Consider the following 18797-nt stretch of genomic DNA (forward strand, 5'->3'; position numbering starts at 1 on the left):
GTCCCAAAACGTTTGGCAATATATAGACTACATTGTATTATATTTAGGGGCTTGCTAAACAAATTATTTGGCAGAATGTTCTGTCATGCACCTATAAACAGCAGGTGCATTAACATTCAATGAACAACAAATGTCAATTGTGCTTGACAGGTTATAGCTACTTTTACTGCCAGAAATATTCCTAAACTGTTCTTAAAGCTGGAGTCCATAACTTTTTGCAAACAGAACTGCATGCCTCTTGCGGAACATTGCAGCCGGAGCTACTTCTCTCTGTTTATGTCTATGGCGGATCACGCAGGGACTGTGCTCCTCCGCAGCGGTACATACCAGTCTGGCCTGAAATAGTCCCAATATAAATACTTATTATAAGTGTACCATAGGGTAAGACAAAAACACAGTTTAGAAAATGGATTCATGTTGTACAGTCTCATTATATAATTTTTGTAAATCTTTTTTTAAAATATATATATATATAATTTTTGTAAATCTTGAACACAAAAAACGTTACGGACAGCAGCTTTAAAAAACAATGAATACAAAAATATAATTTATTACATTTCTGTTGTCAATACAAACCAGTACATATAAATTTCTAATTATTTACATATCAGCTAAGATGTCATACAATAAAATGTTTTGTGGCATAGATGACAAGTGTACACAAATGCAGTTTATTTTTCACTTTGTGGAATTACGAACCACTTTAAGTAATGTAATGTTCCTTGTTCCCAGGAAGCCTCCCTCTGTGTAACATGGGCACTCTAGCCAGAAGGCACTGACTTCGTTTGTTAGTCTCAATAACATGAGCTTTTATAGCTTGTGGGAACTGGCTCAGTGCAAGGGTCACTCAAAGAACAATAAGAAAGACTCATTGTGAACATGAGGGAAACAGCACAACATTTTTTTCTCAAGCAATAAAACAATGAGATAATAAAATGAAACACCATGGGATTGTATTGCAATAGAGGTTCATGTTGGGCATATATTTTAAATATATTGATAATGGCAAACTTTTAATATTGTTCAAAATCTGCTGGATTTTCTTTAATGTGTTATGAATTAGATATTTAATATGAGTACAAAACTAATATGACTATATGTTAACAAAACAAAGATGATACATGAAACCAAGTGAACAAACATATATTAGTTTTATTTTAAAATGTATAAAAGGTAACATTATTACTCTACAAACATTTCAGGTGTGTATATGTTATGTAACAAAATGACAAAAAATACAATAGTTTGTCTTTTAAAATCATGGAGCATAAGTGCATCATAAAATAACATTCTAGGTAGCATTTGTAATGCCTGAGAATTGTGTAAAAAATTACTTACAGTTGTAAATTACTAGATGCCAGTAGATTATACTTTTCATATACTAGTTATTGCTCTGATATCTTAACTAAAAAATTAAAACCTAAAACTATCTGTGGCTCACTGACTGTACAATAGAGAAGATGCCTCTGTTCTAAACCATCAGCACATTTTCAGAGATGCCATCCAATTTCTGTAATATCATTGACTTCAGTGCGCTGTATCTGTAAAAAAAAAAAAAAAACAAAGTACAACAAAGATTAAAATGAATATATTGTTGTGCTTTTAAAGGAACAAAGAAGTTTGTGCTTGCTTACTTTCTTGTAAGTTTTAAAATCTCTCTCTCTTCCTCCTCTTTCAATTTCTTGATGAAACTGTCCAAAACAGGCATTTCAAACTTAATATACTGTGCAACCTGAAAGACAATGCATTAATGCATTAACCACTTAATCAATACTTATTCATATAAGCAATGAATGTGCTGAATATTAACAAAAATAGCACAGAGAACTTTTACATACACTACTATTCAAAACATTTTTTATGCTTTTGAAAGAAGCTTCTTCTGCTCACCAAGTCTGAATTTATTTGATCAAAAATACAATAAAACAGTAATAATGTGAAATTTTTAAAACAGCTGTTTTCTAATTGAATATATTTTAAAATGTAATGTATTCTTTTTTGGCAAAGCTGAATTTTCAGCATCACTATGATCTAATCTTCAGTGTCACATGATCCTTCAGAAATCATTCTAATATGCTAAAAAAAAAAAAAAAAAATTATATATATATATACACATATATATATATATATATATATATATATATATATATATATATATATATATATATATATATATATATATATATATATTGTATAGATTAATATGTTTGTAGGAAACCATGATACATTTTAGGATTCTTTGATGAATATAACATTTAGAAGAATAGCATGAAATAAAAATATTTTATAGCATCTATTATAAATGTCTTTATTGTCATTTCTTAATCAAGTTGATGCATCTTTGCCGTATAAATTAATTTCTTAAAAGAAAATCATATTAACCCTAAGACTTTGAACGGTAGTGTATAAATATGCAAAAGAAAAATGTGCACCATTGTTATTCCACTTGGTAGGATCCTAAAATTAGACTTGATATCTGGAAGTGACATTATTGTTTACTGTATCTATATTTGAACAACAGAATGTAAGTTTGCCAGGGGAATCACGTTCTGAATGACCTATTGTGAACTCTGAAATGTACAAAAATGCTCACATCGTATGTAATCTCTTCACCAAGGTCCTTTTCCATAATAAATATTCTGGCGATTTTTTCACATGGACCATGCAGCAGACGAGATACCAAAGGGTATTCTGTATCCTTCATTTTTGTTCTCTCTAGGGACAAAAGATAGGGGAAAAAATCCTATAATCTGCAGATTCAGTAAATGCTTGCCGAAACTAAACACTGTAAACTTAAGAATGTCAAGCCTTACCCCCTGATGCATGGACTAGGTAGAGGGCAAACTCATCTGCCTTACTCTCAACCTGTACAGAAGTACAGAACAGAGAAGTAACAAGTAGTAGTAAAGATCATCATATTCAGCTAAATTAGGGAAAACTTACCCGAAACTTATTAAGAAGCAAGTTAAGAACTTGTTGTGCTGTTAAAGTGCTGTTCACTCGCACATTGGTCACCGATCCATATGATGGAGTAAAAACTGATGTCTAAAAAGAAAGGAGATCAAGTTCAGCAATAATTAATTGTGAATGTTTCATCGTTCATAAATTATGTGGTTCTATATTAGTGTAAAATTTGGCAAATATTATTCAGATATATTTGACTCATAAAACATTCTAGGGGTGTCAATAATTATGGCCGATGTGTTTTGGAGAAAAAACATTTATTTCATAATGTGATTTACCCCCAACTTTCCATTCTTTTACTTAACTAAAATGTTTAATTATTGCAATTTTTTTTTATGAAAGATCAAAAGGATAAACAATGCAGGGTTGGGCAATAATTCTGACCACAACTGTATTTGACCTTCGAGGACCATTTATGAGAGTTACAGATAACAACAGATAATAAAAGCACATGGTGCAGCCAAAGGGAAGGCCTGCACAGGAAAACACTGCCTCCCAACACCTGCATCCATCTCACAACACTGATGTACAGCCTAAACACTTAGACGACGGACACTTCCCATTACAGTTGCTGCTGTGGCACTTTATGAGAGCACCAGGCCCCTTGCCAGGCACAAAGAATGTTATCTTTCATTGATCACTATTGTACTATTGTCCTGAGCTTGGAGCATGGAAGACTTCCAACTCATCTTTGCTTTCTGAAAGGCTGCCCTTTATAGATAGTCACAGTTCAAGTTTAACTGTCCTTATTAGAATAATATAGTCAAATTACTTTGTGGTTGTAGAAATGGCCATTGATGGAGAAGCGGTGTCTTTTCATTCTCTGTGAATCGGCAGAGCTGTGGATTTTAGATCTTCTTTGGATATTCACAAAGCTCGCATCACTTCTCGTTCTCAGCAGTTGAGGAATGTCCTCCTCAGAACTATCCACACCTGCAGCAGAACAGCCATCAGAGACATAAGTAGGCTAATATTGAGATGAGGCATTCAAAGATGAGATCTATTCTAGAGTCCTCCAGAATGTCAGAATGTTGGGAACATACAACTAGGCATTTAGTTCAGTTAAGAAATATAATCTAAGACAACCTTCAATATTCAAAAGAGTATTTAAAGGTGTCATGAACATTATCTCATTTTCCTTTAGCTTTTGACATATAAGAGGTCATATTGGACTAAAAATAACACTACTCTCCAAAGGATCTCACTGCTAGGAATGCGCTTATTTATTTTGCACTTCCATATTTAGTCTCAGTTAAGCATTATTTATTTGTATTCGGTCCATTTCACATGGATTCTTTGGTAAATCAGTCGCAATTTCAGGTCTTTGCAAACAGACTTTTACGTTATGGACTCGACAGTAATGCCACAACATTTAAGTAACTGTGTTCATCTAATGCCTGATCTGTGACCAGCGATTTCTGGTAATGATTCAGGTACAGTCCGATGTTCTTTGTCTATGTATCAGTAAATCAAACCAGTGAGTCACTTCAGATAGTTTCTGTAAAGAAATCGATCAAAGAATGCTCCCTTTACAATCGCTGGTGCTGTCAATCACACATTGGTGAGTTTATCAGTGACTCGCAAAACTCCCGTAATAATCAACAAATCTTTATTATGTTTAGACTGTTAGTTATAATGAAAGCATCCGTTATTGTGCAGAAATCGAGTTGCGATAACAAAATCACTGCATTCACTCAACATGTCTGCGATCGGCTACAATGCTCATCACTGCAACCTTTCATGCCACAATTTAAAAAAAAAACTATTCATGATTAGTTAACCTCGAGAGCTGTAATAGTAAAAGTGTGCTAAAAGAGAGCGTTCAAGAGAGTTAAAAATATAACACTTAGCTATTTCATATACAAAGACATTAGCCAATCACAGCAGTGGGCGTTTACACTGAAGTCTCACAGAAACACGCACCTTCAAACAAGAGCGTTCAAATCAGAGGGCTAAAAACAGGGTAGGATAAATGCCATTTTTATTTCTAAATGATGACATATTTTTATGTAATATTCATACTTACATTATAAGTGCACCACAGGAAACATTATAAAACAATGTCGTTCATGACCCCTTTAAAGATTTTCCTTCTTTTGTGTGGAGAAATCTGGATCTTTTTCATACTCACCGGGTACAGGTGTGGCACTGATTTTGTTGTTGTTGGGCTCTGAATCTGAACAAAACTGGTGTGAAAAACTCTGTTCACCATTTTCATTTCTGTAAACAGCAACAAAAATGTCTAATTGAATGATATCATGGCAAACTATAAGCTTTCAATGGATATTGTGCAAAAAAAATTCAATAATGAAATAATGAATAATGTCAATTGTTGTTTTTATATTCTTTTTCAGCAGTCATTGTATGGCCATCTCATAAATGTTGTATGGCCATCCCAAGAGATCCCACAACATACAGGGAGTGCAGAATTATTAGGCAAGTTGTATTTTTGAGGATTCATTTTATTATTGAACAACAACCATGTTCTCAATGAACACAAAAAACTCATTAATATCAAAGCTGAATATTTTTGGAAGTTTTAGTTTTAGCTATTTTAGGGGGATATCTGTGTGTGCAGGTGACTATTACTGAGCATAATTATTAGGCAACTTAACAAAAAACAAATTTATACCCATTTCAATTATTTATTTTTACCAGTGAAACCAATATAACATCTTAACATTCACAAATATACATTTCTGACATTCAAAAACCAAACAAAAACAAATCAGTGACCAATATAGCCACCTTTCTTTGCAAGGACACTCAAAAGCCTGCCATCCATGGATTCTGTCAGTGTTTTGATCTGTTCACCATCAACATTGTGTGCAGCAGCAACCACAAGCCTCCCAGAAACCTTAGAAAAATCAGTCTTGAGATATTTCTTGGCCCAGTCTTGACATTTCAGTTTGGGTGTCTTGTTCAGTGGTGGTCGACTTTCTGCCTTTCTTACCTTGGCCATGTCTCTGAGTATTGCACACCTTGTGCTTTTGGGCACTCCAGTGATGTTGCAGCTCTGAAATATGGCCAAACTGGTGGCAAGTGGTATCTTGGCAGCTGCACACTCCACTTTTCTCAGTTCACGGCCAGTTATTTTGCGCCTTGGTTTTTCCACACGCTTCTTGCGACCCTGTTGACTATTTTGAATGAAACGCTTGATTGTTCAATGATCACGCTTCAGAAGCTTGGCTATTTTAAGACTGCTGCATCCCTTTGCAATATATCTCACTATTTTTGACTTTTCTTAGCCTGTCAAGTCCTTCTTTTGACCCATTTTACCAAAGGAAAGGAAGTTGCCTAATAATTATGCACACCTGATATAGGGAGTTGATGTCATTAGACCACACCCCTTCTCATTACCGAGATGCACATCACCTAATATGCTTAATTGGTAGTAGGCTTTCCAGCCTATACAGCTTGGAGTAAGACAACATGCATAACGAGGATGATGTGGTCAAAATACTCATTTGCCTAATAATTCTGCACTCCCTGTAATATATATATATATATATATTTTTTTTTATAAAGATAAAAAAATATGCAGCCACATTTTTGTCGCCAATATTTGGACTACACTTCAAACCCCTACTTTGTGTGATTTCATTTTCCAGCACTAAGCGCTATTGATTTAACATTTGATGTTAAGATACTTTTCATGCTAATTTTACTTTAGTTATTGCTTAATTTGTTTTACATATCGAATAGTTTTCTCGATTTAATATTCATAGAAAGTGTAAATAATTAATTGCACAATACTTATCTATTTATTTTTAAATAGGAGTATTTATTTTTATAACTGGAATATTTAATTGGAAAAATAAACATGATTATTCTGATTGATTTATCTGTGGTAGCTATATAATATTACAACTGGTTTGATGTGATCATCACAATGACAATCTTCTTATGTTCACGTGCGGAATCTCTTTGCTTCCAGCATCAAATTAAGGTCGCCACACGCCACAGCTTTGGATATGATACTCATGAGCTGATTAAAATTTCCATGATACAGATGAATGCTGCACGTGAGCACAATAATCTGGATAGCTGGTTCCTGTGTCGGTGAAAGACCACACAACCGTTCACCTCAATTTCACCCATGTGCCAGAATGATCCACAAAACAAAACTTTCTAACAATGACATCAACGCTTACAGAATTACAGCTACGATACAAAGTGCCTTAAATCTCAAAGAAAAGTAATTAATGGATTTTAGGACAAGTAAAATCATTATCTATAATTCAGTTTAAGAGAAAGAGAAAGAAGCTAACTTACAAAAAAGATTTACACCTATAACAAAACCTGGCCTATGGATTGAGACGCCTATCAATTAATGAGAGATGGAGTTACGACCTAATGAAAGAAAGGAGACATTTGGGTGTTGTGTAGCAGCAGGATTCAGGCTGTTCCACCCACCTGCTGGTGTTCTCCGACCTCTGTGCACTCGCGCAGGCATAGCGAAAGCGCTCGTTGTCGTCATGCATTTGGAGTCTGATTGGCCTCTTCAGGCCCCAGGAGATGTTGAGTAAACCCTCCACGATCAGCTCGCCCTCTTCCTGCAAGAAATAATAATAATCATCATTAACTCTTTTGTCAAATGGGAGGAAATCCTGCTGAGACATGTCTTAGCTCAGTTTCAAGTGTACGTGCTGAAGAGGCAGTTGCAAACTGCAGAAATTCAATTGGAGACGGTGAAGTTATGGAAAGTCACCTTGGGAGGGGTACAATACAGCACACGTACTAGATGTACTAGATGTATTATTTTTGAGTGTGATTCTGAACAATGATGAGCTTTTAATTCAGTGATATTAACTATCAGTTTAAAAAAATCATTCAAAATACATGTTCCACTCGCCCTTAGAAAAAATTATACATTGCTGATACACTGTAGGAAATACACTTTGATATGACATATGATATTTTCTACAGCTGTAATATTTCAAATAACTAAAAATATTAGTACAATTTAATATCATTTTCTATTTTAATATACTTTAATTAAAGCTGAATTTTCAGGAGTCATTATTTAGTGCCACGTGATCCTTCAGAAATCATTCCAATATGCTGATTTGGTGCTCAATAAACATTATTATCATTATTGTTATTATTAAAAGTTGACAATGGTTGTGCCGCTTAATATTTTAGTGGAAACCATGATATATGTTTCTTTGATATGATTATGATATGTTATTATGATTCTTTCATCAAAATAAAGAACAAAATAACAGCATTTACTTGCAATGGAAATCTTTTTGCAACATTATAAATGCCTTTAAATTAACATTAAATGAATGCATCCCCAATTAATAAAAGTATGAATTTTTGTAAGACAAAAAAAAAGTAGATTACAATATGACATCACCATGAAGTTGTGAGCTTTTCAGGAATTTATAAGTTAATTGGAAATTAGAAGTTAGAGTACTCAATTGGATTAAATAATAGACAAAAAGTGATGTCCGGCCAATGAATATTGATGTCTTCTTATTAAAAACGTATTAGATAGATAGTCACCACAGAAATATAGACAGATAGACTGATGGATATATGGATAGCTTGATGGATAGATCATGGATGGATAGACAGACAGACAGACAGACAGACAGACAGACAGACAGATAGATAGATAGATAGATAGATAGATAGATAGATAGATAGATAGATAGATAGATAGATAGATAGATAGATAGATAGATAGATAGATAGATAGATAGATAGATAGATAGATAGATAGATAGATAGATAGATAGATAGATAGATAGATAGATCTTTCCAGGCAGAAACGTGCCACATAGCAGTCTTAATACTATCAAGGCCTAGTCAACAAAGTAGATAAGCCTCTTCCGTTCACATGCAAAGAAGAACAATATCGTCTGACTAATGCATTTGACAGAGCTAAATATACCAGAGATTAACCTGCAAGTTTCAGGACAGCTGCTTAAAATAGCTGGTTGTAGCAGATGCATGTAACAGAGTTTCAACCCTATGTTTAAATGATTTAACACCTAGTTTAATGAGCAACTTTCTTAGCTCTATATATCTTTGCTTTTATCTGAAGAGTGAATCTAAAGTGAGAAAACACAAATTTACATGTGATCATTATAATTCACATCTGACATTATTACCACAGCTGCATTTCACCTTAAAACCCACAGTGACTTTAATTCAGCAAACCACAAAACAAACAAACTCCTTTATAGTGATATTTACATAAGGAAGAACTTGAATTTTGTTTTAATCCTAGGCTATTTACTTTCACAAATCACAGAAAGCAATATTTAATTCTCAATTGTTCAGTCCAACCTCAACAGGAGAATCTTAAGATTGCTTTACTCTTAATCATTCAAAGCAGTCACAAAGAAGGACAGAGGTCAGAGCTGCAGCCCATCAGACCTTTCCCCACTGGATCTCTGAGGACCTTCAACTCCAAAAACCTGCGACCAAAATAAAAAATATGTAATTGGCAGCTGTTTTGCTGTAATTGTGAGTGAGCATAGTCATGTGTCATGTAGGTGGAGGACATAGTGCTCCCAGGGTCTCATTGTTACTGAAATGTAAACATTCAGGGCAGCTCTGGCGGGGTCCCATTGGTCAGCTTCCTCTCTACTCTCTGCTCAGCACACACACACTTCCTGTCAGGCATGCAAGGTCAGAGCTTAGCTAAATTTAGCATCATTGGTCTTGGCTTATGGTCCTTAACTCCCGTGGCTGTATAAAAGGCGTTGATCTGCCTCTAAACCAAACACAGACACAACCTCTGCACAACAAATCACCACTCTGATCCTAGAAGCTTGTCCTACAGGTAAATCTGAGATATCTGATCTACTAAACTATTTATGTTCATTAAACATTCAACTAAACATTTATTGACTGTCAAATGTCATTACAAATGCAGACTATGTAAATAACTAACTGTCGCTCATCTCTCTCAGGATGAAACCCAGAAGATTACTCCTGTCTGTAGCTCTTCTACCGACAATAACAGAGTCGCATGAGGACCTCTCGCAGTCCCTGGATGAATATGTGAACTCCATTAAAGAACTGGCCCAGCCTGCTTGCGGCCCTTTGAGGATTTCCAGGACTCACAGGCGTAAACCCGTGGGGAAGCACGCGGGCTCTTCCTCAACGCCGCGCAGCGCTTCCCGGGCTCTGCAGCCCCGCCGCGCTTCCCTCGGCCTGGATGAGGTCACGTTGAGGTTCAGCAGTCAGGTGGACTGTGGCGCTAAAGATCCACTGGACTGGTTGTTTGCACAGACACACTTACAGTCACGTGGAGAGAATTTGCGCAGGACTGACAGCGCACCTGCTGCTTTTTGGTTAATCTAATGCGCCTAAGCATAATGACTGATGGAAGGATAATACTGAACGTTTGATGGATGAATGCAATGGAGGATCTCATGAACTTCTTAATTTATTGTCTCAACAGACTTTTTGTACAAAGTTGCTAATGTTTACACTACATTCAATGCTTTTTAAAATAAATGTAAAAAGTAAACTGGCTTTAAGAATGTTAATGATATCTATCTATCTATCTATCTATCTATCTATCTATCTATCTATCTATCTATCTATCTATCTATCTATCTATCTATCTATCTATCTATCTATCTATCTATCTATCTATCTATCTATCTATCTCCCTAGGCCGGCCATCACTTGCCATCTATTATTTAATCCAATTGATTACAATGTTGCAAAATATTTCTAAAAGTTATATAATATAAAAATTCTATCTATCGGTGTAGCCTATGTGAGTGTGTTTAAAACTGATAAAGAAAGGTTAATATGACTATAGTCAATCATGTCTGTAATACACATAGGCTAAATCATATGATCTAAATGTGTTGCGTAGCCTATAGCCTATCTATTGATTATGATGGTGAGACAAGGAAGGACAAAATGCATCGAGAATAATATGCTATGGCAGTTTTATAGATTGTGAATACTAATTTAGCTATCTATCTAATCTATCGCTGATTAAAAAAACTGCCATTTTCACAGATCAAGCTAAAACAATTAAGAAAAACTCTTTGTGGTTAAAACTTCAGGTGCCCATACAAGAGGTGAGAATTTTGTGAGATAGGCCTATAAGCTCAAGTCCAGTTATAAAGCGACCTCTGTTGGCTGCATGTCATTTAAAATGTTATAGCATTAACTGTCTGAACCTGCGCCCGCCCGCTCCAGCAGAAATATATATAATTTTCTCTCGCTCCCGCCCAACAATCAAGTTTCGTCCCGTCCCGCCCCGACGGCAAAATCCCGCGGGTTAACGTGTAGGCGAAGTATTTTTTTTATGCATGCATATTCTGATTGTTGAATATAAAAAATTTGAAAATAAACAAATGTTTTGTTTTATTTGCGTTTAGGTAAATATATGAACACGAACAAGGAACTTAACATAGAAATATAGCTAGCAGTGGGCCTAAAAAAAGATGTAAGAAATGAAAATAAAAAATAGCCTAGGCTAGGCCTACCTATAGGCTCATAATTATAGTAGCCTAGCCTAGCCTAATAAATTATATAGGCCTAATAATAATAATAATACACCTGTATTTATTTCATGTTTAAAGGAAAAGTAGCCTATAGGGTCTAATAGCTCGATAACAAAATAGACCAGTAGTTTTGCATGTTCACTAAGCGATACACCTGATCATGCGGTGCAGACATTTTACCACTGGCGCCTAACCACGCGAGAGTTAACTTCTGGACATGCGCCTGTAAATATATATATATATATATATATATATATATATATATATATATATATATATATATATATATATATATATATATATATATATATATATATATATATATATATAAAGTTTATTTGTTTCTAGTTATTTTATTTTGTGAGATTTTCCCACTTTGCAAATACGTTTATTTTACCGCAACCCGCACACAATAATATCTTGCCGTCCGCATCTGCATTCACCCATCAAATATTGTCCCGCGCCCCACTCGGTTGGTTGTGCGGGTCCAGTATAGGCTACTCCCGCGGGAGTGCAGGTATAGTCTGAACAGAACCAGTAGAGGGAGCTCAATGAACGCTCTAATTCTGACACACACACACACACACACACACACACACACACACACACACACACACACACACACACACACACACACACACACACACACACACACACACACACAAAAAGAAATATTTTGAATAAATCATAGAAAGTGTCAATATGTAGGCTAATGCATGCAGGAAGAAAATGTTTGGTTTCATTTGAATAGCTTTTTAGTGGCTTCTTCTAGTGTTTTCCACCCATTTCCCATTCATCACATCTCACACATGAATATATATTTTTAAATAATTAGTTAATGCTGATTTAACAGAAATGACAGAAATAATCAAGTTAATTTTACAGATATAATCATATACGTTTTCCATAGAAGGCTATATTAACACGTTTAGGCATGGGAAAATCATCTTAATTTTATTGTATTGTGTCTGAATACAGCTAATTTTGAATGACCATCAATGGTATTTACAAAAGTTTTTTTTTTTTTAACCAAAAGTTGCTAAATGTTCCTGTGCTTCTCACAACACAAAGAACACTTCTCACAAAAAATGGTCTTACTTACCACCTGACAATCTACTAAAAATGTTTAGTGGATTTTGAAGTCATGTATTTAAATGTGGCATGTGACATAGCCTGTATCCGTCAGAAAAGGCTTTTTGAACAAGAAAAAACATGGAGGATGGGTCAGGAGTTGTATTTTTGTCCCATCAAGAACTGTTTGGATCATTGGATGGTTCTGTGAACTCACGAAGGACATGTTAAATGTTATCAAGATGACATTTCATTAAAAATATTCTTTGCATATTGCATGGGGGCTTTGCAATTTTTGTAAAAATGATTTTTTTTAAAAACGCTGTTGGGGAAAGCGTTTATATTCCCATAGTGCTATAGTTACTACCCAGAAGGTCGATAGTTTAAGTCTCATAAGAAGTATACTATCATCGAGACACAGAGCATGGCAGACACTCCTGCATTCCATCACAATGATTCATTTCCTTTTAGCACTCTCACTTTCTCCTTGAAACTTTAGTCTTTATCTTATGCATTGTGTCTTGTATCAGTTCTACTTACCCCCCCCCCCTCTCTCTCTCACATGATACATCAGTGTATCCTCACAATACCTGTGACTCAGCATCATGTGATCATTTTCAATATAAAAAAAAGTGAGTTCATTCAGTCACGTGAGGTTTTAAAGTAAACAATTCAGATAAAGACAAACAAAAAGACAACCAGAGACAAATAAAAGACACACACACTTTTAAGCATCAAACGTGATCTTCCAGCCATCAGTAATGTGTCATATTCAGTGTTGGGTGAAACTAATTACTAAGTAATTAGTAACTGTAATTTAATTACTTTTCTGTTGAAAAAGTAAAGTAAGGGATTACTCTTAGTTTGTATTTACAATTACTTCACATGTAATTGAACTAAATACAGTGTACAGACTGTAGAACATTTATACACAATACAATAGTGGAATTAATATCAAAACTTTAAAATGCATGTTTTTATCTATTCTTCTTACATGTAAAACTTTGGTCAGTTAATAAGAATAATTGATGTAGTTTTATATTTTGTATTTGAATTAATTAAAATAGCCGTTTTATGTCTATCCTTGAATCCCCAGTTGATGTTGAGATAGGATTTAGAAAGTAATTAGTAATAAGTAATTAAATACTGTATAGTAATTTGTACCAGTAAATTGAGCAGCACAAACCTTAAATCACCTTGCATCATTTATTTAAATTCTCTCCTCCCATAAATTTTGCGGCTAAAAGAAAAACACCTGCAAATGCGTATGCAATAAGGTCAGCCGCAAAAATAACTGTGCATTATTTAAAAATCAAAAATAAAACGTCTTTTCAGCTGTAATTTTTTACTGCATGTCTTTAGTAAATCCAGACAGTAGTTTTTTAAAAGCCAAAAGAGGGTTTGCTCTGGCGGAAGCTGTTAGTAAATCTGGCCCTTAATTATTCTACAGTGTCCTTTTACATATAAAATGTTTTCACTTAGAATAATTGAAAATGCTGTTATTTTAGACATTATCTGTCTGAACAATGGAAAATCTCTTTACTTTCTGTTTCATACTGACTGAGGTTAAACCCGTTCTGAAACACAAACAGCCTGGAGGTATTTCCCAGAGACTGTAAGAGATCCAACAGATCATAAAATTGTAACAAACTGTCTTGTTCGCTGACAGACAAGACCATCCCTCCTTTTATCATACTTGTTAAGTTAACTTGTCAAGATAAAATCTGAAATAATTAGGATTTTTTTTTGTGTGCAATCTGAGTCATGTTCACGGACAGCAACAGATTGTAAATAATTTGTATAGTGTAATGGAAAATTAGCCCCTACATCTCTTCCCATGACTGGCCAAATGGCCTCCGTGTGAAAACAGATAGAAGGCCTCGTTCACTAGCCGTGTGTGTGCACGTATTTGTGTTTTAGAAATCTAGAAATCATGATTCACTTCATTCATTCATTCATTCATTCATTTCAAGCATTCAATATTAAATAGATACATTTTAATAAATTGTATGTCACAATGAAACGTATAATATATTTTTTTATATCGTGCTGTACATCTAAGCGTAGATGGATTTTGGACATATTTTATGTTTTGATTTTTGATTTTGAGTTGTGGGCATTGTAACTGACTTTTAGATCAATCTAGCACTAAAGGGACAGCAATAGAGAAAAGGCATTAAAGGAACTGTATGTAAGAAATGTATTTCAATGAATCATAAAATGGCCCTGATATGTCACTAGACATTAAGAAATCATGTTAATTTCAAAACCTTCTATCACTGACAAAAGTAGTCCGGCCACGATATTGTCATTTAAAAGTTGTTGTTGCAGCCCTCAACTGATGTTGATGTTGACATGTTGTGTTTTGGCCTGAACCACCACCCTCCACCTATCCACCAATCCCAAAATCAGTGTTTCGGTATCCGGGTTGCCAGCTCTGCTCTAGTCACCACAGATGCAGCTACAGACGTTCCGGTTGGATCTTGCAGCCTATCTGGCAACCTCGAGTCGGGGGGAGGGGGATACACCACTATACAGTAATTGGAAAGTGACTGCAGTACCATCTTTGGTCACACACTTATATACACTTCCTTTAACTATTTATCAATTTTTCATTATCTACATTATAATGTTATTTTTACTTGTAGCACACAAACTATTTTTGTCTTTAAATGTGACTTTTAAAAGAATCTATCAATATTATTCATATTTACAATAGAAAAATAATATTTTTTCCAGTGCTGTCAACGAAAACACATGCGATTAATTTTTTTCAGTTCTATGCAACATCCGTTTTTCTATATTCCTTTGGCTAGCGTTACATTATATGTAATGCTCTTATTCATTTAAACCATTCAAGCACGACAAGACAAACGAGACACACACACGATGCACATAAAGACTTGCGCCAGTATCATGAGCACAGACAGTGTGCCAGAATTGAGTTCTCTTTTGCGCAAAAGAATTACAAAAAATAACACAGAAGTATGCCAAAATGTCAGTTTTGTTGAGTATCCTCATAAGAGCAGTTTTAATGAGTTAAATAACTGTTAAATTAACTTAAAGAGTTGTGAGAAAATGGGATGGGGCGGGGGGGTCAATTTCATTGAGACATCAGTCACTGTATTAGTATCAGTGATATTGGAATTCATTCATAACATGATGGTATTAAAGAAATATAAAATAATATATAAAAAATATAAAATCTATGTTTTTTACTGTGAAATTATTACATTATAAAAGATATTATTAATTATATATTTGAATTGTGATTAATTAGAAAAAAATTGTGAATTGTGAAAAAATTGTGTGACCACTGTCCTGTCTCGTTTGTAAAAGGTACTAACCCTTATGCTTACTTATCTCCAGCGTCTACTTCCTAGTCTTCATCGTCTTCCTGTGTCCAGCGTGTGTGTGTTCTGTGTCTCCATTGTCCATCGCCTGAGCTTCACAACCGCCTCCTGCCAGTATACCCAGATTATCAACCCGAAGAACCATCACAGGCATATCTGCTCTTCAGTCAATTTACTCAGCGACTCACCTGTTACCTCTGCTGGTTGCTCAATAAACCTGATTCACTTACCATCGTAGCCTCTGTACCACAACCGCAAGCAACACTATGAGTCACCCGGATCCCTTTCAAGAACTAGTGGATGCTGTTCGCCGTGCGCTACCCTCCAGCCCACCATCACCCGCACCGGCGATCACTTCTGCATCCACCAGCACCTCTTCCAGGTCACACGTGTATGCCAGTCCCATGGCCAAGCCAGCACTCTTCTCCAGTTTGGCGGAGGACTGCAACGGGTTCCTTCTGCAGTGCTCACTGGTCCTGGAGATTCAACCGCAACCGTATCCCAAAAATCGCTCCCGGGTGGCTTTCATCGTGTCTCAATTGAGCGGCAAGGCATTACGATGGACGGAAACTGTGTGCACAGAATAACTTGATCATGCACTCGATGTCCAGCTTTATTGTACACTTCAAAGATGTCTTCGGAAAGCCTGCCTGGGATGCATCTGTGGGTGAGCAATTGTATCACTTAAAGCAAAATAATGTGTGTAAATGAGTATGCCCTGCAGTTTCGGACCCTGGCCACCGCTAGCGGATGGAAAGAGCAGTCACTTCTGACCACCTACCGTCAAGGATTGGATCCCCGTGTGTGGTTGCATCTGGCTGCATACGAGAATACCATCAGGCTCGAACGCTTCATCCAGTTATCCATCCGCTTCACCACTCGTATGCAGTGGTGCCTTGAAGAGCACCAGGGCCAGACCATGAGCTTCCTGTCCCTCCGCCGACCAGAATCTGTCAGCCCTCCAGAACCAGTATCTGATCCCATGCAAGTGGAGAACACTTGATTAACACCAGTGGAACGGCCGAGACGGCTCGGGCAGGGTTTGTGTATATATTGTGGCTCTCCAGATCACTACATCGCCAAGTGTCCTACACGTCCTCCTCATCCTCTGGTGAGTGTGATCTATCTGTCTAACTACAAGAGTCACCTGCTAACCACTGTTGTGAACCTCATTACTGCCGCTGTCTCCTTGCCAGTCTTTGCCCTCCTCGACTCCAGTTCCGCTGAGAACTTCAACTCAGGCGTCAGCTGAAGCTCAAGACGACTCACACTCCGTCCGTCTACCAGGTCGAATCCTAACCCTAACCCTAACAGGTAGACCATTAAGCTGAAGGCAGGTTCACTCCCTTGGCGGTCCTGTTCAACTACAGGTCGGCATCTTTCACATTGAACAGATCCCCATCATCTCTTGGAAGACCGGTGAGATCCTAAAGTGGGGCGATAGCTGGTTCACCAGCATCTTCCTGTCCCTTCCATGTCTCGTTCCAGAAAGATTCCCGTCTGTGCAACGTCCATTGAGAGTCCCATCGAACAGTGGTCAGTAGAGATTCCATCATGCTATGCCCCCTTTAGTGATGTGTTCTGCCCTCACCGTGCTTCCAAGCTGCCTCCACATCGGCCATGGGAGTGCAGCATCGATCTGCTTCCGGGTGAGCCAATGCCCAAGGGGAAGATTTATCCCCTCTCCCTGCCGGAGGAGAAGGCCATGGAGGAATACATCCAGGAGGCACTCAACCAGTGTTACATCTGACCGCCCACGTCCCCTGCTGCATCAAGCTTCTTCTTCATGAATTGATTACCGGGCATTAAATAAAATCACTATCAAGTTCTGTTATCCCCTTCCCCTCGTCCCAACCGTGCTGGAACATCTCCATGGTGCCAGTGTCTTCACGAAGTTGGACCTCCTCAGTGCGTATAGCCTCATTCGGATACGTGAGGGGGACGAGTGGAAGCCCGCCTTCGTGACACCCACCAGCCACTACGAGTATTTGGTGATGCCCTGTGGCCTGGCTAATGCCCCCTCCTTTTTCCAGAACTTCCTACATGAGGTGCTCTGGGAGTTCCTCCATAAGTCCGTTCTAGTGTACATCGACAACCTTCTGATCCACTCCTGGAGCCTGGCTGACCATCGCCACCATGTTGCGGAGGTCCTGCAATGCCTTAGGGAGTTCCATCTATACCTCAAGGCCGAGAAGTGTTCCTTCCACCAGCCCTCAGTGCAGTTCCTTGGTTATAAGATCGACAGCATCGGCACCTGGATGGAAGAGGGGAAGGTAGAAGCAATCAAGTTCTTTCTCTATTTCCTATCATCCTGGTTCCAAGAATGTGAAAGCTGATGCTCTCTCTTGCCTTCACACCTCGGAAGAACAACCTGAAAGGTCCGAGCCTATCCTACCTGACAAGATCTTCATGAGTCCCATCGACCTGGTCAGAGGAAACCCTTTCCTCCTCCAATGCCTCTACCAACTTGGTTGCCCACCAGGTCTACAGTACATCCCACGGACACGGCACACCCCACTGATCCACTCTGCTCATACTTCATTGGGCACTGACCACCCTGGGGTCAATGAAACCCTCTCGCTGCTACAAGATCGCTCTGGTGGCCCAACATGGCTACAGAAGTCAGAAGGTACGTGAGAGGGTGTCGGGAGTGTGCCATCTCGAAGGGTCCCTCACACCTAGGACCATTAGGAACTGATTTTATTACAGATCTACCGGTGTCCGATGGCTATACTTGCATGCTAGTTGTGGTGGATATATTCTCCAAGTCGTGTCGTCTCATTCCCTTGAAGAGCCTCCCTACGGCCATGGAAAATGCTGAACTAATGTTTAATGTGATTTTCAGATACTACGGAATCCCAGAGTATATTGTGTCAGACAGAGGGCCGCAGTTCACAATGTCACAGACAAGCCAGGCTCC

General features: G+C 37.3%; 1 protein-coding gene and 1 long non-coding RNA gene across 3 annotated transcripts in view; one reads left to right on the forward strand and one right to left on the reverse strand.

The window, feature by feature from the left end:
* Nucleotides 1-593: 593 nt before the first annotated feature.
* The window catches only part of rassf4a (Ras association domain family member 4a), a 28658-nt gene continuing 10454 nt past the window's right edge, over nucleotides 594-18797 (reverse strand). For both annotated transcript variants that reach the window (XM_067421471.1, XM_067421472.1), the window contains exons 5-12: nucleotides 7381-7520; nucleotides 5096-5184; nucleotides 3737-3897; nucleotides 2944-3045; nucleotides 2814-2865; nucleotides 2594-2715; nucleotides 1635-1732; nucleotides 594-1541 (exon numbers count right to left, since the gene is read on the reverse strand). In XM_067421471.1, the coding sequence (XP_067277572.1) occupies nucleotides 1472-1541; nucleotides 1635-1732; nucleotides 2594-2715; nucleotides 2814-2865; nucleotides 2944-3045; nucleotides 3737-3897; nucleotides 5096-5184; nucleotides 7381-7520 (834 nt within the window). In that variant the 3' untranslated portion in view covers nucleotides 594-1471. The remainder of the gene's footprint in view (nucleotides 1542-1634; nucleotides 1733-2593; nucleotides 2716-2813; nucleotides 2866-2943; nucleotides 3046-3736; nucleotides 3898-5095; nucleotides 5185-7380; nucleotides 7521-18797) is intronic.
* Nucleotides 7531-10460, forward strand: LOC137045031 (uncharacterized). Its single transcript, XR_010898679.1, has 2 exons — nucleotides 7531-9763; nucleotides 9894-10460. It is a non-coding gene; the product is annotated as an uncharacterized lncRNA (long non-coding RNA).

The sequence above is a fragment of the Pseudorasbora parva genome, chromosome 17, assembly GCF_024679245.1.
Source record: "Pseudorasbora parva isolate DD20220531a chromosome 17, ASM2467924v1, whole genome shotgun sequence".
Classification (NCBI taxonomy): Eukaryota; Metazoa; Chordata; class Actinopteri; order Cypriniformes; family Gobionidae; genus Pseudorasbora; species Pseudorasbora parva.